Here is a 23,071-nt window from a genome sequence, read left to right on the forward strand (position 1 = left end):
CTTTATTGTAATTCAATCAAGTTTGCGTTTTAATGAAACAGATCCTGTGATTGGTCAGAATGCCCCAACTCATTAAAAATTACCGGTGACTAATTGTCGATAGCCACTCGTTAAAAAATCCATTAACAACCTGCATTGATACAACCTCAACTAGTCTCGGTTAGCTTTGAATGTCATTTTACAAGTAGGAAATATGAAGTACCAACGAAATACCGAGACCATAAGGTATGCGAAGTGATGACGTCGAATACGTGACGTAAGTTGATGCATGAATTCTTTCGGACTACGTCAGTCAATTCCAAAGATCGCTTTTGTGATGAAAAGAATTTGTTTTGAGTTTGCTGTCCAGAAACCCGTCAAAAAAGATGGGAAAATGTATGTGAAAGAAAACAAAACAGGAGGAGAGTGATACGATAGGAATACAGAGACATATTTCTTGGGGCTTGACCCTTGCAGGTAGGTGGACTGAAAGTAGTGTGTGAACAGAACAGAACCAATTCTGTCTGTTTACCATCGCATGAAAGCAGGAAAGAGATCGTCGTCAGATTGAATTACAATAACATTAACACGCTTCCATTTGAAACTTCGAGGTCTTCATCGTGGATTGACGCCCTCCCAAAGTCTAATTGAAGCCCTACGTCGCTTCGCTCCGTCGGGCTTCAATTACCTTTGGTCGGGCGTCAATCCCCGATGAAGACCTCGAAGTTTCAAATGGAAGCATGTTAATGTGTAATTGACATCACGCACCCGTTATCCTATTATGAAAATGAGAATGCAGAGAATGGATATATACCAGCTGACCCTGTCATTCTCAAGGGCTGTAAAATGATCAGTTGAACCTGCTGCTCGATTATCTGAGCTCTAAAACACCCGGGCGAAGCCAGGCCCTGACTGCTATAGTATATATATATATATAATTATGCAACTATATTGTTCAGTTGAACTTTGTGTATGTGTATTACTACAGTTGTTAGTTTATTGCATTATGTTTGGTAAACAAAGGAAAATAAGCGCTCTAAATGCATTCGACATTGAAATGAACATTAAGCAACTTACATCCTTTGATGTTTGTTTGCATGTTTAAATTATATTGGTTGACTTTTTAACTATGGAACTTACGTTTGAATGAAAGTTGTGTGCCCAGTTAAGCAGATAGTCTGCAGCTTCTGTCGCATAATGACAAAACAAAATCTCAACCTTTTATCTCTTTTTCACTAGGAGGAAGATCTGGCAACCATGCACTCTATGGGCACAGCGGCCGTTGTGGTTCAGATCACTGGAACCAACTGGCCGCGCCCTGCCTACACGTTGCTGGTCACAGGCATCTGCCGTTTCCGCGTGGAAACCCTTCTGCAGGAGAACCCTTATCCTGTTGCCATGGTGACGCAGCTTGACAAACTGCCTGGAGAGGAGTCAGGTGGGTGCAAACATTTTGTCTATTTCCTTCCCCCACCCCCCCACCCCCCCCCCCCCCCATCCCCACTTCATCTTGGACTGGGTGGCCGAGTGGGGGGGGGGGTGGAGGGGGTGGGGGGGGGGGGGGGGAAGGAAATAGACAAAATGTTTGTACTAGTTCTGGGTCAAGCATTGTACAATAGTTATATATATTTGTAAAGTTTTGATCTACCTCATGTGTCTCTCACAGTATTGAATTCAGTACAGTAAAACCTGTCTCTAACGGACACCCTTGGGGAATGGTAATAGTGTCCCTATTAGACAGGTGTCCCTTCTTCACAGGTGGAGGGGCCGGGGCAATATTTTACAAAGAGCACGTAAAATGAACAAGACCACTTTTTGTCAGTCCTGTAGTATGTATTTATTGGATTGAACATGAGACTCACTGAAAATGTGAGTAAACAAATGATACATGTAGCAAACAACAACATCCCCCCCCCCCCCCCCCCCCCCCCCCCCCCCCCCGCCCCCCCACCTACCCCGTTCCCAACACACACTGTGCATTCAAACTTACGCAAGTCGGACGTCACAAAGCTAAAAATAGCTGACTCTTCATCAGTCATTCAACGGGAAATTCCGCAGTGTGTCTCGACCAAATTGGGTTAGCTCTTGTTTCATTCAGTTTTTCTAGTCTCAGCATAAATGCATGGAACACAAATTTAGCTGTGTTAACTATGGTTTCCTTCGAACGATTGCTTACAAAGAGAGAGAGATCATCACGTCTTCTTTTTCCGATTTGATCCTCGCGATCTGTGTTTTACCACATCCCATCTCCTTCGCCACATCTCGGCATGATTGGCCGCTATCTAGTTTTTTCAAGGCAGCGACACGCTGCTCTAAAGTCAAAGCTTTTCTTTTTCCTGCTGGAGATTCCATTTTCAAACACAGTAGTCTGCTGTTGCTTTTGGTTGTGACTGTATCCACAATGCGGAAAAGCGAAAGTGAGCGAAGCGAAAGTGAGTGAGCGAAAGTGGGTCTCCATCTAAACAAGCCACTGATTGGTCAGAAAAGGGACAGGACAACCAATCAACAACCATTTGTGCTACGGCTACGGCTGCCGAGCACTGACTGCATAACAGTCGTCGAGTCGAGTTTTCGAAGTTGCGTTTTTATGTACGTTGTGTCCGTTTGTGACAGTGTTTACACTTCCTACGGTCCGAAAAATCGTGTCCGCGTCCGTAAGTGGCAGGTGTCCGCCCGTTAAAGGTTAGTTATTGTTAAAATTGTGTTCGTGCCATGATAAACTGTCCGTATGTAGCAGGTGGCCGTTACAACAAGGGTCCGCTAGACTCAGGTTTTACTGTACTGAATGAGATAAAATCTTGAGGGTTGAAATAAGTGTAATAAGGGGGGTTCCACTGTACTTATAATGAAAGGACACTTCAGCCCACAGTGTCCCTGATAGGTATATTTTGGTCAAGGTGATGGACAAAACGAAAACAAAAAAGTGGGTGATGTTCTCTAATCAGAGGTGCATTACATGGCAGGTATACCTTTCTACTCTCTTAGAGGATGTTTTAATGGTTCAAATTCTGTTGACAATTCAGAATAAATGTCAGAATATATACAATTTTATTTTATATCTGGGTGCAGACGATCTTATCAGCTCTGAGCTGTCAGCACTGGCGGAGAATTTCCGTGAGCAGGCAGCCAAGCTGGTGGACATGCTGGATACTTCTATACCTGTGGTGGCCAGACTCAAGGTAAGTGATACAGGGGTCAGCATGAGGCCAAAATAAAAGTTTGTTTCAGATGAAAAGTCCCAACAAAATTAGGGTCGCTAGGTTGGTGTTTTTTATTTTCTTCTCCTTTTTTTTTATTTAAAATTTTTTTTTATTGAAGTTTATTTTTTATTTACACAGGCTCATGTAGCTTTTTATTAGCTGGAAATCGTGCGAACTGTGTTCCCCGGATGTCCGAGAAGAGTAACTTCCTTGAAACGTCTGCCAAATTGAGTTTTGTCATTTTGTCTTTGGTTTTGTTTTGAAGAGTTGAAAAAAGTTCTCGGGTCAGGAGGATAAATTAGGGTTGGTCGGAGAATTGGAAACTTTGAATTTGTGTTTATTTGCCATATATGTACTATAGTTATACATCTGGTACTGGTCAAGATTCTTATTTTGTATGAGATTTGTTGTGTAGAAGACCATCACAAACTTTCTGGTTAATCGCAGATATTTGAGATTTATTTCCCAGCTGGCTATGGATGAAAACTCGTGAAAATTATGACAAATTTGAATATTTTACCTCACCTTTCTTGGTCTGTCTCTGGTTGTGCAGAAACTGCTGGCCAGCCTGCCTAGCGAGCACTTACCCGATATCTGCAGCACCATGGTGAAAGCATCGTACGCAGAGAAACTGCAAGTTCTGGATGCTGTGGACCTGACGCAACGCTTCAAGAAAGCTTTGCCGCTTCTCATGAGACAAATAGAGGTGTGTGGTTGTTGTCTTCTTCGTCTTCTTCTTCTTCTTCTTCGTTCATGGGCTGAAACACCCACGCTCACTCATGTTTTTGCAAGAGTGGATTTTTACGTGTATGACTGTTTTTACCCCGCCATTCAGGCAGCCATACGCCGCTTTCAGGGGATGGTTGTTGTCTTATTGGGATGAATTTCGTGCTGTTCTATTTGTAGTTGGGCCCGATTAAAGAGAATTTGACTGTGTTTATACCACTATAACAATAATAACAATAACAATAACAGCACTTTATTGTCCATTAAAATATTACATAAAAATGGAAATTTTTCTTCGGCACACCCTGCCTGCCTTGGCTTGTTGTTCATGCTAAACATGTTTGTTATATATGGTACCTATGAATTGTTGAATGAAACACTGCTGTTCTGTTTACTGTAACTAGACTGGCCTTTGGTGTTAGGTTGGGTGGTATTAGCAGTGTTTCAAGATCTCCTGGTTTATGTAAGATGATTATTTTGAGTAGAATACCTGCACTATCAGTTTTGGTAGCGTTTTTAGACAGAACATGTCTGTCGTTTGTTTAATGTCAGTCAAAATTGTGGCAATCATCCTTTTTTGAGGGTGAAAGTTGCTTGTTCATTTCAATGCTTGTTAGTCTCTCAGGTGCCAGGAGACTGGTTCCGCGTAACTCATTTACCGTACTTTCCGGGTGACAAGGCGCTTCGTTATCTAAGACGCACCCCCTTCTTTTAAAAAAAAATTGTAATCCAGTCACCCATTGGACGCAGGGGGCCGATAGGGCGCACCAAAATTGAAAAAGTATACTGGTAGTCGAAGAATGAAAATAAGCCAGCGAGATCAAAGCCAGGTCCATTGTTTATAGACACGACCTTCTTCCCAGGGGTCAATGACCCAGTTTTTGCCATGAGAGGTGGTTCCTGTCATATCTGAGAGAGGAAACACTTCCTGCTTCGGGGTCAGTGACCGGTCAGTGACCGAGTTTAACAGAGTCGAACTCTGTGTGTGCGGCGAGATCAAAGACATTGTGATAGCTGGGTGGCCTTGTTTATAGACACGACCTTCTTCCCAGGGGTCAATGACCCAGTTTTTGCCATGAGAGGTGGTTCCCCTGTCATATCTGAGAGAGGAAATACTTCCTGCACCGGGTCAGTGACCGGTCAGTGACCGAGTTTAACAGAGTGGAAATAATTATGTGTGCTCTGTGTGTGCGGCCAGATCAAAGGCAAGCATTGTGATAGCTGGGTGGCTTGAGAGCTCGAGGAAACTTGGCCAGGGCAGTACCTAGTAGCTGAAACATGCATTATCACAAGTTGTTTGACTGGTACTCAGGCGGTCTCTTTGATTTTTTTCGTATTTCATACACGGATTAGACGCTTCGTTATACAAGACGCAGGGGTCGAACTCGAGGAAAAAAGTCGCGCCTTATGACCCGGAAAGTACGGTACTCTATTGCACATGTCATATGCATTTAGAGCGCTTACTTCCCTTTATTAATGAGATCTAATGTCGGTCAAACATAATGTGCGAGAAAGTTTGTTATTGTTATAAGTGGGATTTGGTGGAAAAGTAGACGGGCGCAGTGGCGTGTTGGTAAGACGTCGGCCTCCTAATCGGGAGGTCGTCAGTTCGAATCCCGGTCGCTGCCGCCTGGTGGGTTAAGAGTGGAGATTTTTCCGATCTCCCAGGTCAACTTATGTGCAGACCTGCTAGTGACTTAACCCCCTTCGTGTGTACACGCAAGCACAAGACCAAGTGCGCACGGAAAAGATCCTGTAATCCATGTCAGAGTTCGGTGGGTTTGGAAACACGAAAATACCCAGCATGCCTACTCAACGAAAGCGGAGTGAAGCTGACTATGCTCTCAGAGTATAGTGTGGGGAACCCAAATGGGCAAACGAGCTCACACGTCACCAGAACATTCTGGAACGCTGAAGAAGAAGAAGGTGGATAAGTAAATCTTACGATTGCTCACAACAAAATCAGAAATGCCTCAGCCCATATTTTTTTGCTCCAGGGTTTAAAGCTGCTGAAGAAAGCCCGAAGTGACGGGAAACTGGAGATCGTGACTCGCAAGGAAGCCGGCCGACCAGTCAACATGCCCAAAGTTTTCCGCAGTCTGGAACGGACATCAGACGACGAGGCGGAAGAGAGGGAGGAAGATGTGGATGAAATTGTCGACATGGAGCAAAGAATCAAGTCAGTACCAATATGTCAGCATAGATGGAGGATCTAGTTTATTTGATTTCTTGCAGGTAGCAAAAAATGCAGTCAATAAAAGCAGAAGATCCAGTTTATACATGTCCTCTGCATGTAGTGTAATCAGTTCCATTTCTAATATGTACCACAGGAGAGTTTTAAATGTTGTGCGACACGGTTCAGTCAAATGTGTTGGAAATTGAATTACATATTTGTTTCTGGAGTGAAGTCGACATTTGTCAAAATGGTTTTTGTTAGTCCATTGTTAGTTTTTCGTATAGTCCCAAAAGTACGGTAATGTTCTTTTGCAAGTTTGAAATGTTTTTCTTGTTGTGTACCTCAGGACAGCAGGATTACCTCCCCATGCCCACAAGGCAGCCACGAAGGAAGTGCGACGACTGAAGAAAATGCCACAACACATGCCAGAGCATGCTATGATCAGGTCTGTTGAACACTTGCAGAGAATGTGGCCTTAAATATTTGACAGACAGTGTTACGTGTATACAGACCAATTAGCACATGTATGCATATAGTATGCTCAAACTCAAATGCACAAATTGACACGCGCACAAATTTGCGCTTGTGTGCGCGTATATTAAAGTACATGCATTCACATATGCACAAACAAATGAACACTTAAGAATCCTTCATATCATCTATAAATAATGAAGACAATACATGTTTGCATGGACAACCGCCTGCATAACATGGGTGAAGTTGCCTGTTATTGCACAGATTTGGATTCATTAAGGTTTGGGATAAAACTGTTGACACTTTCTTTCTTTATATCTTGATGTTGCATTTTCAAGTACCGTACTTTCCGGGTCATAAGGCGCGACTTTTTTCCTCGAGTTTGACCCCTGCGTCTTGTATAACGAAGCGCCTAATCCGTGTATGAAATACGAAAAAAATCAAAGAGACCGCCTGAGTACCAGTCAAACAACTTGTGATAATGCATGTTTCAGCTACTAGGTACTACCCTGGCCAAGTTTCCTCTCAAGACATCAAAGAGACCGCCCCATAGGTTAAACTCGGTCACTGACCCCGGTGCAGGAAGTGTTTCCTCTCTCAGATCTATGACAGGGGAACCACCTCTCATAGCAAAAACTGGGTCATTGACCCCTGGGAAGAAGGTCAGTGTCTAAACAAGGCAACCCAGCTATCACAATGGACCTGCCTTTGATCTCGCGGCACACACAGAGCACACATATTTCCACTCTGTATTCTTCCTTTGATGTGCGGCTTATTTTCATTCTTCGACCGTTTGTTACCGGTATACTTTTTTAATTTTGGTGCGCCCTATCGGCCCCCTGCGCCCAATGGGTGACTGGATTACAATTTTGTTTAAAAAGAGGGGGGTGCGCCTTATGCGCTGTAGCGCCTTGTAACCCGGAAAGTACGGTAAGAAAACCAAATCATTTTTGTGTGTGTTCAGGAATTACCTGGATCTCATGCTGGAGTTACCGTGGAATAAGAGCAGCAAGGATTCCATTGACATCACTCAGGCCAGGTGAGCACGGTGACCCCCGCCCCCCCCCCCACTCCAACCCCTTTAAGACCCCCCAATTTAAGACTTCTTTTTTAAGACATTACTTTTTGGGGTGTTCAGTTCATATCCTCTGTAAATTCGCCTCCATTTTAAGACTTTCATTTTTAAGACCTGATTTTCTCAGATTTGTTTTGTAAGTTAAGCTACTTTGAGTGTTCTCCGTGCGTCTTGAGCTAGACTGGCAAGAGAAGAATCACGCAGCTACTGTACTAAAATATTCATTGCAGGAAAGACCTGGACTACGACCACTACGGGCTTAAGAAACTGAAGAAGCGAATCCTGGAGTACTTGGCTGTGCGTCAGATGAAGACAACGCAACTGAAGGGACCCATCCTCTGCTTTGTGGGACCCCCAGGTGTTGGCAAGACGAGCATTGGTCGTTCCATTGCTACAACACTGGGACGAGAGTTTCACAGGTACATGGACAAGGACATGGACAGTATAAATACTGCTCAAAATTAGTGTATGCACAAAGAAAATTGTGGTTTTATCAATTTATGCAAGTCTCAAGGAACTTTTGGACTATTTGGCTCACGTAAGTGTAGCCTATGCGATCGTAACTTTGTCTGTGCGTGTGTGCGTGTGTATGTCTGTGGTAGAAACTTTAACATTTGAAGACGTCACATTATGGCGTAAGAGGGTTAGACGTCACGCGAAGGAATTACTGAAAGTCTCGGTCATTGTTATTTTGAGCGGGCCGAGACTAGTTGGCAGTCGTGTCCCTGTAAGTTACAGGCTACATGCAGACAGACAGATCTAGATCTAGTGTCTCGCTTTCTTGCACAGTGTCACCTATGCTTACTGTGTGTGTGTGTGTGTGTGTGTGTATGTGTGACGGAGTGATTGAGTTTGTGTTACTGTTTGTCGATTTCTTACGTGAGCCTTGAAGGCTTCGCCTCTTGTTGGCTCACGTAAGTGTAGCCTATGCGATCGTAACTTTGTCTGTCTGTGCGTGCGTTTGTGCGTGCGTGTGTGCGTGTGTGTGTGCGTGTGTGTGTATGTCTGTGGTAGAAACTTTAACATTTCCGAGTCTATGTGTGAGTGGTTATCCAAGACTATGGATAAAGCTCGCATAAGATTACGTCACGGTCAAAAGTGTTTGACGTCAATTAATGCATCATGACTGCATGCCTCCCTGTAGTCTTTCTCTCTCGCGTGGTGTGTGTGGTCTCGGTCATTGTTATTTTGAGCGGGCCGAGACTATTTGGCAGTCGTGTCCCTGTAAGTAGGCTACATGCAGACACAGACAGATCTAGATCTAGTGTCTCTCTTTCTTGCACAGTCGTCACCTAAGCTTACTGTGTGTGTGGGTGTGTATGTGTGACGGAGTGATTGAGTTTGTGTTACTGTTTGTCTATTTCTTACGTGAGCCTTGAAGGCTTCGCCTCTTGTTTTCTTTTTGTATGCACACTCCATTCTCAAAACGGGCCTTTATCATCAACTCTTTTAACAGGGGTTGGGGTATTACAAGGAGTATCCATTACAGTCTTAAACGTTGGGGAAAAAAACTGCTTTTTCTTTGAAGGCTGCAAAAACTGCAAAATTAAAATTTAAACAAAATTGGGTAGAAAGTGCATAAATTCTCTCTCAGCAGTAGCAAGACTTTAGAGCCGGTAGATCACTGTCATTGGTGGTTGAACAAACCATAGAAATGAATACATGTAGCAGATATAGGTCAACCCTCTTTTTAAGACCCTCCTTTCTCATGTTTTGCAGGCCTGAAAGTGGCAAGTATTTTACTCGCCATGGCGAGTAGAAACATGTAACTGGCGAGTAGAAAGTTCATCTACTCGCCAAATGCAAGTAAAGTTGCTGAAACAAATTGTTGGTTTGGCTAGTAAAGTTTACTCTCTGGGTAGTAAATTTTCAGAATCACTAGCCAAAGGCAAGTACATCATTTGTTGGACTTTCAGGGCTGTTTTGTTCATAGCCCGTGTAAATTTACCTCCATTTTAAGACTACCTCCGATTTAAGACTACCTCCGATTTAAGACCTCATTTTCTCAGATTTTTGAAGGTCTTAAAAGGGGGGCTCCACTGCAGCAGATAACTTACATTGATGTGATCTGGTGGTGCAGGATCGCACTTGGTGGTGTGTGCGACCAGTCAGACATCCGCGGCCATCGTCGCACCTACATTGGATCCATGCCTGGTCGTATCATCCAGGGCCTGAAGACCGCTGGCACCAACAACCCTGTGTTTCTTCTCGATGAGATTGATAAAATGGTAAGAGTTTTAATGCAGGCTGTGGTAACGGGGTGTTAAATAGAAAACCCAGTTTCTGTTGCGGTTTTATTGTGGAAGCACTGTCCTGTCCCCCCTCCTCCACCCCCTCCCTCATTATATCGTGAAAGGCGTATATCGCGGTCTGATTTATTGAACCCCAAAGACTGCGTTATAGTGCAAGTCTACTGTACTTATAAAAGTGAGAAGAAAAATTAATAGGTCAAAAAACCAACGAGAGAATTCAGACTGTTGCTTGGCAATGTTTTTTGTATTTCGGAAACAGGAATTACATTTTTTTTAAAACTTGTTTTTGCATTTTCCTACCCTGGAATCCGTAACCTGATCAGATTGTATTGTTGATGAAAAAAAGACCAGTAACGTTAAGTCTGTCTTGCAGCGAGTTGTCATTTTAAACCATTGATAATAAAAATTAACAATAACTGCATGCGTTCTGTTTTTTTCTTCAGAATTAAAAAGATGCCGTGTTAACATGTACCTTACACAAAAAAGTTCCATCACAGTTTTCTATCACTGCCACTTGTTAATTAAAACCTTTTAATTGCTGGAACAGTCAGGTAATAACTGCATGAAGCCATCAACTTTTTAATTACAGAGCACCAGTCTCCATGGTGACCCTGCATCCGCACTGCTGGAAGTGTTGGACCCAGAGCAGAACCACAATTTTGTGGACCAGTATCCTTGATTAACCTTCACCTTGTTTCCTGGGTCGTGGATGACCCAGACCCTCTCCAAAGTGTCTGTATCTCTAACACTTTTGGGAAGTTTTAATTGAGACTTCATGTAATCCTCAAACACCATAGAACCTTCCAGGACGGGCGCTGTGGCGGGGTGGTAAGACGTCGGCCTCTTAATCGGAAGGTCGAGGGTTCGAATCCCGGTCGCGGCCGCCTGGTGGGTTAAGTGTGGAGATTTTTCCGATCTCCCAGGTCAACTTATGTGCAGACCTGCTAGTGGCTTATCCCCCTTCGTGTGTACACGCAAGCACAAGACCAAGTGCGCACGGAAAAGATCCTGTAATCCATGTCAGAGTTTGGTGGGTTATAGAAACACGAAAATATCCAGCATGCTTCCTCCGAAAGCGGCGTATGGCTGCCTTAATGGCGGGGTAAAAACGGTCATACACGTAAAATTCCACTCGTGCAAAAAACACGAGTGTACGTGGGAGTTTCAGCCCACGAACGCAGAAGAAGAAGAAGAAGAATAGAACCTTCCTATCGATTAATTTTTAAAGGATTATCATTGTAAACAAACAAATAAGCAAAGACGTCATTTGAACTACACAGTCCGGATGTTGTGGGTCGTGGATGACCCATATGGGATTAAAGAAGGCATTTTACTGTGTTTATCCCTATTCGGAGAAGAAATCTCGCAATTTTGGTTGTGACAAGCATATTATACTTCAGGGTTGGAATCAACTCCCTTAACTCAGTCGAAGTTACCTGAACGTGTCCTTTGACCTGTCGCAAGTGCTGTTCATTGCCACGGCCAACACCATGGCAACCATTCCCCCGGCGCTTCTGGACCGCATGGAGCTGCTGACCGTGCCGGGCTACACGGTGGAGGAGAAGGTACACATCGCCCAGCGACACCTGATGGTCAAGCAGCTTGACCAGCACGGGCTGACCACCCAGCAGATGGTGCTGCCAGAGGACACTCTGCGCTTGTTGAGTAGGTTGGCTTTGCTTTGAGGGAGTGACTGTTGTCTACTGTGGTTTAAAGGCCGTAATTCCTTGTATCTTTTGGTTGAAAGGCCGTAATTCCTTGTATCTTTCGCTTGAAAGGCTGTCTGTTGAAAGGCCGTCTTTTGAAAGGCCGTAATTCCTTGTATCTTTTGGTTGAAAGGCCGTAATTCCTTGTATCTTTTGGTTGAAAGGCCGTAATTCCTTGTATCTTTTGGTTGAAAGGCTGTCTGTTGAAAGGCCGTCTGTTGAAAGGCCGTCTTTTGAAAGGCCGTAATTCCTTGTATCTTTTGGTTGAAAGGCCGTAATTCCTTGTATCTTTCGCTTGAAAGGCTGTCTGTTGAAAGGCCGTCTTTTGAAAGGCCGTAATTCCTTGTATCTTTTGGTTGAAAGGCCGTAATTCCTTGTATCTTTTGGTTGAAAGGCCGTAATTCCTTGTATCTTTTGGTTGAAAGGCCGTCTTTTGAAAGGCTGTATTTCCTTGTATCTTTCGGTTGGAAGGCCGTAATTCCTTGTATCTTTCGCTTGAAAGGCTGTCTGTTGAAAGGCTGTCTTTTGAAAGGCTGTATTTCCTTGTATCTTTTGGTTGAAAGGCCGTAATTCCTTATATCTTTTGGTTGAAAGGCTGTCTGTTGAAAGGCCGTCTTTTGAAAGGCCGTAATTCCTTGTATCTTTTGGTTGAAAGGCCGTAATTCCTTGTATCTTTTGGTTGAAAGGCTGTCTGTTGAAAGGCCGTCTTTTGAAAGGCCGTAATTCCTTGTATCTTTTGGTTGAAAGGCCGTCTTTTGAAAGGCTGTATTTCCTTGTATCTTTCGGTTGGAAGGCACAGTCCTTCTTGTGTACATTGTTTTGTGAATGATGTGCAGACATGCTTGTGCCCTTCGTGTATTCATGCAAGCACAAGACCAAGTGCACATGAAAAAGATTCTGTAATCTATGTCCGAGTTCGGTGGGTTACAGAAACACGAAAATACCAAGCATGCATCTTCCGAAAAAGGCATATGGTTGCCTACTAAATGGCGGGGTAAAAACTGTCATACACGTAAAAACCGTAGGAGTTTTAGCCCATGAATGAAGCAGAAATTTCGTAAAAGATCACAGATCCATTTTTCCAATATTGCAGAATTGTTTGCCTCTTCAACTACAAGGCTAAGATGACGCTGACATTTTCTATAGTTTTTAAATGAGATTAAAAGCTTTGATCATTGTTGTGTGGTTATTCTGTGAGAGAAAGTATCAGCAGATTTCTTCCCGCTATGTTGAGGGCAGTTTCACAATGTGAATCTCATGTCACTCATGCGCTTGTTTATCCCACAGTCACCAAGTACACGAGAGAAGCAGGCGTTCGAACCCTGGAGAGACAGGTGGCAGCCATCTGCCGGGCCGTGGCCGTCAAGGTCTTGGAGTCAAGGTCACGCCGGAAGCAGGAGGCAGTGGAGGGAAGCAGTGAGGGAAAGGAGGACGGGGTATCCAAGGAAGAGGTCTTCAACACGTCTGACAAGCACGATGAAGCTGCCTTGATGCATCCCCCCGAGATGCCCATTGTCATTGACGAGGCTGCAGTTGAGGACATTTTGGGGGTGAGTTTGCCAGACCTCCGTTTTTTAGCCGCAAGAATGCTAGGTTTGGGTGAGGTTGCTCTAGGTTTGGGTCAGGTTGCTCTAGGTTTGGGTGAGGTTGCTCTAGGTTTGGGTGAGGTTGCTCTAGGTTTGGGTGAGGTTGCTCTAGGTTTGGGTCAGGTTGCTCTAGGTTTGGGTCAGGTTGCTCTAGGTTTGGGTCAGGTTGCTCTAGGTTTGGGTCAGGTTGCTCTAGGTTTGGGTGAGTAAAGGCGGCCCTTAATTGAGCCCGAAGTTGACTTCGTGAAGTCTTTTTACCGAAAACTCATTGCTGAAGCTCCGTGTGGCAATTAAGCTTTGCGTAGTCGACTTCGCCAAATTAATGACAGGCTTAAGGCTAGGTACATGTAAGAGCATTTCTTGGGGACCACTCGCCGCAAGGAAGACTAATAGGATTGGGTGAGAGTACGTGAGCATCTCTTACATTTCTTGCCCTTCAAGTTTCTGTTACAGCTTCTGGCTGCTTGAGTGTTTTAAATTATTGAAAATATTTTGTGTATTTTGAACATTCATTTACCAGCAGAACATCTGCTAACATTGATAATACTGCATAACATCAGAAAAATTAGATTGTGCAAATTTTATTCATCTTCCTTTTTTGTGGGAAGTTGTGCTGCCTGAAGTTTGATTTCTGGAGCATTACACTGAAGCATCAAGACTAATTACGTTATGACCAATATGCTGTGGCTTTAATTTTAGCATTGGTATAATGTGATCAGAATTTTCAACTCTAGCATTGCTTTATGCATGTAGAAAAAAAAGGCAGCATCATATTGTATAGCAGTTCGCTTTCTAGACAAAAAATTAACTCAAATTTCCATGAGAGAAACCTCATAGGAGTATTTGAAATTACCTTACCTTACCTTGCTTTAGAGGAATATATAGCTAAGTGTCCAACTAGGATGACACTGATCAACCTTGCAGATACAGTGGAACCCCCCTTTAAAGGCCTCAGTCAAATCTGAGAAAACCTGGTCTTAAAAAGGGGGTAAATGTATTGAGGTCATGACCAGAAAATCTGAGGAAACAGGGTCTTAAAAGCAGGAGGGAGTCTTCAATCAGGGGGTCTTAAAAGGGGGGTTCCATTGTATTAACTAAATCTGAAATATGATTACTATCAACAGCCTCCCATGTATGAACCCGAGATGGGCCAGCGACTGAGCCAGCCAGGCGTGGCGGTGGGACTAGCAGTCACGCCCATGGGAGGAGAGATCCTGTTTGTGGAGGCGACACGCATGAGTGGCTCAGGGAAACTGACCTTGACGGGACAACTGGGCGATGTCATGAAAGAGTCTGCAAACCTAGCGCGAAGCTGGCTAAGGGCCAACGCTACAAAGGTCTGTATGAGTTGGTGTTCAGAGCTGAGGTGCACGAAGCTGGCTAAGGGCCAACGCTACAAAGATCTGTATGAGTTGGTGTTCAGAGCTGAGGTGCACGAAGCTGGCTAAGGGCCAACGCTACAAAGGTCTGTATGAGTTGGTGTTCAGGCCTGAGGGGCACGAAGCTGGCTAAGGGCCAACGCTACAAAGGTCTGTATGAGTTGGTGTTCAGGCCTGAGGGGCACAAAGCTGGCTAAGGGCCAACGCTACAAAGGTCTGTATGAGTTGGTGTTCAGGCCTGAGGTGCATGAAGCTGGCTAAGGGCCAACGCTACAAAGATCTGTATGAGTTGGTGTTCAGAGCTGAGGTGCACGAAGCTGGCTAAGGGCCAACGCTACAAAGGTCTGTATGAGTTGGTGTTCAGAGCTGAGGTGCACGAAGCTGGCTAAGGGCCAACGCTACAAAGGTCTGTATGAGTTGGTGTTCAGGCCTGAGGTGCACCAAGCTGGCTAAGGGCCAACGCTACAAAGGTCTGTATGAGTTGGTGTTCAGGCCTGAGTGGCACGAAGCTGGCTAAGGGCCAACGCTACAAAGTTCTGTATGAGTTGGTGTTCAGAGCTGAGGTGCACGAAGCTGGCTAAGGGCCAACGCTACAAAGGTCTGTATGAGTTGGTGTTCAGGCCTGAGGGGCACGAAGCGAAAGTGGGTGCCAACCAACCTGGAGAGAACAAACCGCTGGGCCTCATTCGTTGAAATCACAACTAATCTCAATTTCAACCAATCTTACACCGCAAGCTGGCTCCCGACCGGTTGGTAAATTTCTCGTGCACCTCAGCTGTGGTGTGTGTTGGTCTGTTTGACTGTCTGTCTTGTGTGTGTATAAGAGTGTCTGTCTGTCTCTCTGTGAGGCTGCCTTTGAAGCTGGCTGAGAGCCAACACTAAAAAGGTTTGTTTTTTAGGGGACAGTGTTCTCCAATGTGTGTTCTCTCAATCTGTTCATCTACCTGTGTGTTTATATGCTTTTGTCTGTGTGCCTTGAGAGTGTCTTGTGTGGCTGTGGTTGTCTTTTGTACCTGGTTGTGTTGTTGATCAACAAAAATTCAATGTAACATTTTATGAAGGGGGTAATTTAATGTTCAGCTGTGGATTTCTTGCAAAGAATTTTGTTTAATTTAATGTTTAGCTGTGGATTTCTTGCAAAGAATTTTGTTTTTATTGAAAAACTGTGGTTTTACAAAAATACTTGGACTTTCATTTGAAAGAAAAACTTACATCAGAAAAAAGTACACAGAGGTTGTGAAAGTGTGGCAAGTTTTAATAGAATTCCTACATCTGTTGCTATAGTCCCTGTGATCACATACATGTATTCTTCTTCTTCTTCTGCGTTCATTGGCTGAAACTTCCACATACACTCATTTTTTGTGCACAAGTGGGATTTTACGTGTACAGTATTACCATTTTAACCCTCTGCAATGTAGGCAGCCATACGCCGCTTTCGGGGTAATGCAAGTACAGTGGAACCCTCTTTTGAGACCCCCCAATTTAAGACTGCCTCCCTTTTACAGGGGTGGGACTTTTCCGCGAATCCGCGGATTTCTGCGGACACAACTTACGAATTCCGCTGGAGTAATCTGTTTTTTTGCGTCTCATTTTCATCACAGTATCTATAACTTGTTAACAGAATGATATGGAGAGAAGTGAAGATGGAACAGAACACTGGAGGCTTGAGAGTTAAATTTTGCTGACTGAAAACTCCTGATAACTAATAGTAATTTTGAGCTTCAATGCATTTGGGCGTCACTTGGATCATACTATTGTCAGTATTGGGTTATGGATACATGGTTCATTGCGTCAGTATGCACCATTACAATAGGGCGGGGACGTAGCGCGCTCAGTTGGTAGTCTCTTCGGTGTCCGAACACCCCCGTGTGCACACATGCGCACGAAAAAGATCCCACGTTGACAGCGAAAGTCTCAGGGCTTGGAAAACACGAAGACACGCATGCATCATCTCTCGTCTCTGATTTTCATGATCGTATTTCGATACTTTGACGAGACAAACCCAATGCTGGTGTGTTGAAGAAGACAGCCACAGCGGGCTTGTTCGAATCAAAGTATCACACCATATCTTCAGCGTATTACCAATACCTGTCCCAATATAGACCATTTGGTCAAAGAGGACGTTAAACCCAAATAGCCATTACAATGTTACCATGGTTGTGTGAAAGTGTGTTTTTTGTTTGGTTGGGTGGTGTGTGTTTTTGTGGGGGGGAGTGTGGAGAATGTCTTTTTTACCCGATCCAAACGAGTTGACTTGTAGTCTCAGAATGCACCAGATTGCACAGATTTTAATATACCGTTTTTACAAAAATTCGGGGGAAAATGCCCCCGAACCCCCCTAGAAAAAAGGGATTTCCTCTGTTTTCATCACAAGAGAGTCCCACCCCTGCTTTTAAGACCCCGGTTTTTTCAGACTACCTCTGTAAATGTACCCCCATTTTAAGACTCCCTCCTTTTTGAGACCTGATTTTCTCAGATTTTTGGAGGTCCTTAAAGGGGGGTTCCACTGTATTCAAATCTTAACCATTTTATTGCTTGTAGGGCATCACCATGTAGCAGAGGAATTCAAATTAGTTTTCCATTATGTTTCAGATCTTCGGCCACAGCTTGAAGGAGGAACTGGACACCACCGACATTCACATTCACTTCCCAGCCGGGGCGGTGGGAAAGGACGGGCCGTCAGCCGGTGTCACGGTCATCACTGTTCTCGTTTCACTCTTCTCCGACGTTTGTGTTCGATCCGACACCGCCATGACAGGAGAGATCACTCTGAGGGGCTTGGTGCTGCCGGTGAGTGTTGTGGCTGTGATCGAGTCAGACCACCACCTCCTTTTTTTTTTCCCAGTCTCTCTATCCCTCTCTCTCTCTCTCCCTCTCTCTCTCTCCCTCTCTCTCCCTCTCTCTCCCTCCCTCCCTCTCTCCCTCCCTCCCTCTCTCCCTCCCTCTCTCTCTCTCTCTCTCCTCCCTCCCTCTCTCCCTCGACCTCCCTCTCTCTCTTTCTCTCTCTTTCTCTCTCTCTCCTTATTATATAAAAAAAAATTCAAAGTTTTGATAACACATTAGCTCATGCATGTTTATTCAGCATTGTTCTCACTATGTTACATAGATGACGCTTAATATTTGTGTATAATCTGTAATATGTAGATATTCATATGTTGTTGTTTTTCTCTACCTTTTTTTCTACGTGAATGTCCGTGTAAATTTATATGTGATTAGATTAGTCACCTCTTTGGGCGAGGGCTGGTTGAAAAAAAGCTTGTTGTATTGCTTATGCCACAACCCTCGAAAAATCAAATTTGATTTGATTTGATTTGATTTGATTTGATCTCTCTCTCTCTCTCTCTCTCTCTCTCTCTCTCTCTCTCTCTCTCTCTCTCTCTCTCTCTCTCTCTCTCTCTCTCTCTCTCTCTCTCTCTCGTTCTCTCTCTCACTGTTACTCCCCTTTCTCTCTTCTCGCAATTCATCCATAGACATGTGTGTTGAATGTATGTAAATATGTATGTTCATGTTCATGTATATCTGTATTGTTGTGTATGTTATATAAAAATTAAAATAAAAAGATTATGAGGAGTGATTATGAGATTATTACGAGTATGAGGATTTTTAACATTTTAGCCAGTTTTAGTTAAGATTTGTGTGTGTTGCGTATCAATACTTTCTATGACAAAAAAGAGAAGAAAAAGCACCCAAGTTTTTGTCATTTACTCAGTCATTCTAAGGTGGATGATTAATTGTTAGAAAAAGAAATTAGATCTGTGGGTGATTAGTTAGAGAAAGAAATCATGGGGTTGGGTGGGATGGTTTTCTTTGTCCTTTTGATCTGTCTGCAATTTGATAGGGGAGTGAATCTGGTTGTGCTAAGGTGTTTCTTTTTCTTTTTTTTAATAATTTTTTTGAATTAGTCTGGTGTGTTTTTTTACAACAGGTGGGAGGAATCAAGGAAAAGGTGTTGGCAGCCCACAGAGCTGGCCTGACACGTGTCATTTTGCCCGCACGCAACGAGAAAGACCTCCATGAAATCCCTACCAACATTAAGGTTTCATTCCTTTTATCGTCTCTTTTTTTATATTTAGTCTGTGGGACTGAATAGACATACCCCAGAATGAACTCTGTCAGGGTTGTATGGATCGGGAAAGTGTGAATACTCTTGCTCTTGTTGAGGCAAGCTTTTAACACATGCTCCGGGGCCCAAGGACTGTTATGCCGGGGTGGAAGTAGAGATAAGCGCCTACTTCCCAAGAAATGCTCCATATGGCTTCGTGTCTCCAAACACCTCTGACAGTCAAATCCAGCTCCTGGCCTTCACGTGGCGGGCCCTGTCTTCGACTAACAGGAGAAGGGATGCAGGCGGGTCCCTGGCGCCTTAAAACCAGCTGCTTCGGGCAGATGGGGCTCGTCAACCTTGGATGGTCGCTCATCTAGGAGAAGGACAACTCCGATTTCAAAACCCGTACTGCCTTGTGTGCGCCTTGGGAAAGGCAAAGGCTACGAGAAGGAAAACTTCGACAACAAACCCGGGTGGAGTGGACTCGACAGCCCAGCAAGGGGAGGCAACCCTGAGTAAGAACCTCAACCACCGAAGACGGAAGACAGCAGCCAACTTGGCGTGGGGAGAAAATCGGCTGTCTACGCTTCCACGATAATATGGCCGTACAATTATCTTTGAAGATCATCGAACGCAGAAGAAGAAGAAGAACACATGCTCCTTGTCCACATGTTTCAGACACACCCCTCGCTTGTGATTGGCCTATAATATGTCACATGGGAAAGTTTGACTCAATAAAAGCAAGGGTATTCACTCTTTCACAACCCATACAAACCCGACAGTTATAGTTCCGAATGTACTCTTTTGATGCTGAGGTTATAGTTTTGCTACGTGTTGACTGGAGCATTTCATTCAGTGGAGTGAAAGTACCAGCCGTTATCAAGTAGACTAGGCAGGTCAATGTTTACCCCCCGCGGGTTAGGGGGAGTCCCATATTGGTTGGGACGAGAAAGAATTTACCCGATGCTCCCCAGCATGTCGTAAGAGGCGACTAACGGTTCTGTTTCTCCTTTTACCCTTGTTAAGTGTTTCTTGTATAGAATATAGTCAATGTTTGCAAAGATTTTAGTCAAGCAGTATGTAAGAAATGTTAAGTCCTTTGTACTGGACACTTGCATTCTCCCAGTAAGGTCATATATTGTACTACGTTGCAAGCCCCTGGAGCAAATTTTTGATTAGTGCTTTTGTGAACAAGAAACAATTAACAAGTGGCTCTATCCCATCTCCCCCCCTTTCCCCTATCCCATCTCCCCCCTTTCCCCGTCGCGATATAACCTTGAATGGTTGAAAACGACGTTAAACACCAAATAAAGAAAGAAAGGTCAATGTTTTCTGCGAATTTACGATTGGACTGAGGTATACTGTGTTGAATTATGAACAAAATGATTAGAGGGCAGCCTAGATATGCTATACAGTGGAACCCCTTTTTTAAGACCTAAAACAATCTAAGAAAATCAGGTCTTAAAAAGGAGGGAGTCTTAACATGGGGGTAAATTGACAGAGGTTCTGAACAGAAAGTCTGAAAAAGCAAGGTCTTAAAAAGGAGGAAGTCTTAAATTGGGGGTCTTAAAGCCAGAAGGAGCTACACTGGAGACCAAGCTCTGGGGAACGTCAGAAGACCTGAAAGCGACGTTCCAGTTCACGACAGCAGCGGAACTACGACCCTAGACACAACCGTCGAACGCAGAAGAAGAAGAAGGGGGTCTTAAAAGGGGGGTTACACTGTACAGTGTTGGTTTGGTTTAAATTATGAACAAAATAATTAAAGGGCAGCCTGGATAAGCTATAACACAAACGCTTTTTGATATTACCAAAGGCCATCCCTGGTGCCAAACTTGCTCTACCTCTCCCTCTACCTCTCCCTCTCCCTCTACCTCTCCCTCTCGTTCCTTATATTTAAAGTTGTTGAAACTTTGTGTTACAGAAGGAGCTGAGCATCATTCTGGCCTCGAGGATGGAGGATGTGTTGAACGCAGCCTTTGACCAGGGACTGCCCGCACTCTCACCCCCGCCGTCTGACGCAGCGTCCAAATTGTGATCACAACATTGCTGCTAACCAGTTTCCCTGAACGTTCGTTCGGTTGTGGCCAGCGCTAGCTGCAGTCTCCCTCCGCTGCAAGCTGTACGGCGGAAAGGAAGGTCTGGAGAAGACGGCATCATTCGTCTCACTGTCCGGGCTGACAATATAAGAAGTGTGATCGACAAGAAGATGTGGCCAGCTTCTGTCTTATTTGAACATTGCCCCTGGCATGATCCCAAGATGATGTTGACCAATAATAATTAGTCCTCAGTACCAAAATCTATTGTGATATTAGCATGTTTGTAATTATACTGTTGAATGCATTTTGCCTATGAGTGTGAGGTTCAAAAGTACATATCAATGTGTGAATCAAAAAGGAAGCTAAATTGTGATTGTATTGGCGATTTGCTTTACTTTGAATAATGGACAGATTGTCTGTTCGATTGACTTAATCTGCATGGCTGATCTCTCTGATAGACACCTGGCATGCACTTATGTTTTGCGTTATAGTTATACCAAGCTGACAAGCTCACTTGAAAATGATCTAGTCACATTTGCTTCAAATGCACTGCAGCATCATTACATCTGCTGTGTGTGTGGGTTTAAAAAAAAATTGTTACCTTGTTTAAAATAAAAATTCTGAATCTGTTGCCGTTTTTGGTACAAGGAAAACGATAAAAGAGGATGACCAGAAGGATGTTGTGCATGCATGGGCGAGCTATATTCGGAGGAGTTCTTTGATGTCTGCATTATGATTTTGGTGGGAGAATGCTGAGTCTTAGTCAGAAGAAACTGTCTTTTGGCGTGATACTGCCAGAATTTTAGGAACAAATTAAGAAAAAAATTAGGGAGTAATTTGGTTATTCAAGAAATGAAATTTGATTAAACTATTTAAAAGCCGGGTAAGTATGATTGAGAAACAAATCCAGATCAGGCTTTATCATTGCATGGTGAATTCAACTCCACTGATTTTTTTTTTAGTGAGACTGTGGAAGCTGGTGTTGCAATTATTTCATTGTATACGAATGACAGAGCATTTTAAGCAGAAAAGTTGGACTTGGAGGACTTTGCATGGGTGTGATTTGGGCTGTTAATGTCATGATTGGCTTCAAATTATTTCTTTAGTTTGCATTTTGTTTTCACTTGCACATATATATATATACCGAGCAACAAAAGAAACGCGAAAAATATTCTGCTATTGTACATCGCCATGAGCTCTGACGAGAAGGGGCGATTAATAAGTGTTCATTATTATAATATTATCATTATTACAAAGAACATAGAAATGACATGTATAGGAGTATTGAGGTTTTAAGAGTTTTGTTTGATTTTGTTTAAGAGACTGTGATACTTGAGGTCATGAGTTTTTTCTTTGATGTTGTTTCCAATTGATCCGTTATCTGCTGCAAGAACACATGTTGAGTTTTTGAATGTAGGATTTGTCAAATTATGCCACAATGGTAATGGTTTTCACTTTGCGTCATTGATTTAAATGCTAACTTCGATTGGATTCGAAGAATATGATTTTATAAATGTCACATGAAGTTTCTGTGTTTTTGAGAGAGAGAGAAAGAGAGTGTGTGTGTGTCAAGGAAAAATTTGGTGGTATTGTTTTCTGATCACGGTACCCCTGAGCTATCGTGGAAGAAGTATTTCCGAGTAGTCTCTAAAACCCTATTGAAATGGTCTGGCGGAATGGCCGACTCGCCTAATTTGAATAGGTAAAATCAGTGTTTTGGTTTTAGCGAGGGACGCCTGTGCTGTGCGATGCGTTGTATGTTGTCACCCCTCTTTGTAAATGCGGTGGTCGAGAGGTTGACCTTGCAAAGCGTGATACGTCAGAGAGCGATGGGATGACTGATGCGAGCGGATGTGTTTGTTGTGGTGTGGGATGAAAGTGTTTTTATTAATTAGAGTAGTTAGGTTTTATTTTAGTGCCTGCAGCAAGAGGAACATGGAAGCGGACATTATCTTGTGCATATCGGAGGACAGTAAAGCAGTGTGCTTCGCCGGTTTGGACTGTGTGTAACTTCAAGGACTTTCAGCAGTGATGTGATTCCTGACTGTGTTGTTGACCTTCGGAGGATTTTTAAGGAAGTGTGTTGGTATAGTGCCGAATGGTGTGTTCTATGTGACGAGAGGTATTTTGTTATAACATAGGTATTTGTATGATTATTATGTTTTGATTTAAGTCAATAGCGAAATGTTCGAAATGTTCATTTGTTGTGTGTTGTGTGTGTTGTTCGAGTGCGTGTTGTCACCATCCCGTATGCACGAGTATGTCTGTGTATGACTGTGTGTGTAAAAATGTGTCAATGAGTGTGTGAATGAAGAAACCCCGTACATGGAAAAGCAAACACCGGACCAATAAGTCAGCAGCACATCTAAATTCCTTGACAGTGTGTGTGTGTGTGTGTGTGTGTGTGTGTGTATGTGTATGTGTGTGTGTGCCT

General features: G+C 43.6%; 1 protein-coding gene across 1 annotated transcript in view; it reads left to right on the top strand.

The window, feature by feature from the left end:
- Positions 1-22,835, top strand: part of LOC138960767 (lon protease homolog 2, peroxisomal-like) — a 26,094-nt gene extending 3,259 nt beyond the window's left edge. The window contains exons 3-17 of the mRNA XM_070332421.1: positions 1,219-1,417; positions 3,049-3,158; positions 3,733-3,885; positions 5,903-6,084; positions 6,428-6,526; positions 7,520-7,594; positions 7,861-8,049; positions 9,711-9,858; positions 10,472-10,551; positions 11,315-11,547; positions 12,876-13,138; positions 14,299-14,511; positions 17,146-17,343; positions 18,479-18,589; positions 20,523-22,835. Of these exons, the coding sequence (XP_070188522.1) occupies positions 1,219-1,417; positions 3,049-3,158; positions 3,733-3,885; positions 5,903-6,084; positions 6,428-6,526; positions 7,520-7,594; positions 7,861-8,049; positions 9,711-9,858; positions 10,472-10,551; positions 11,315-11,547; positions 12,876-13,138; positions 14,299-14,511; positions 17,146-17,343; positions 18,479-18,589; positions 20,523-20,636 (2,367 nt within the window). The 3' untranslated portion in view covers positions 20,637-22,835. The remainder of the gene's footprint in view (positions 1-1,218; positions 1,418-3,048; positions 3,159-3,732; positions 3,886-5,902; positions 6,085-6,427; positions 6,527-7,519; positions 7,595-7,860; positions 8,050-9,710; positions 9,859-10,471; positions 10,552-11,314; positions 11,548-12,875; positions 13,139-14,298; positions 14,512-17,145; positions 17,344-18,478; positions 18,590-20,522) is intronic.
- Positions 22,836-23,071: the final 236 nt, after the last annotated feature.

This window comes from Littorina saxatilis, linkage group LG1 (genome assembly GCF_037325665.1).
Source record: "Littorina saxatilis isolate snail1 linkage group LG1, US_GU_Lsax_2.0, whole genome shotgun sequence".
NCBI classification, from domain to species: domain Eukaryota; kingdom Metazoa; phylum Mollusca; class Gastropoda; order Littorinimorpha; family Littorinidae; genus Littorina; species Littorina saxatilis.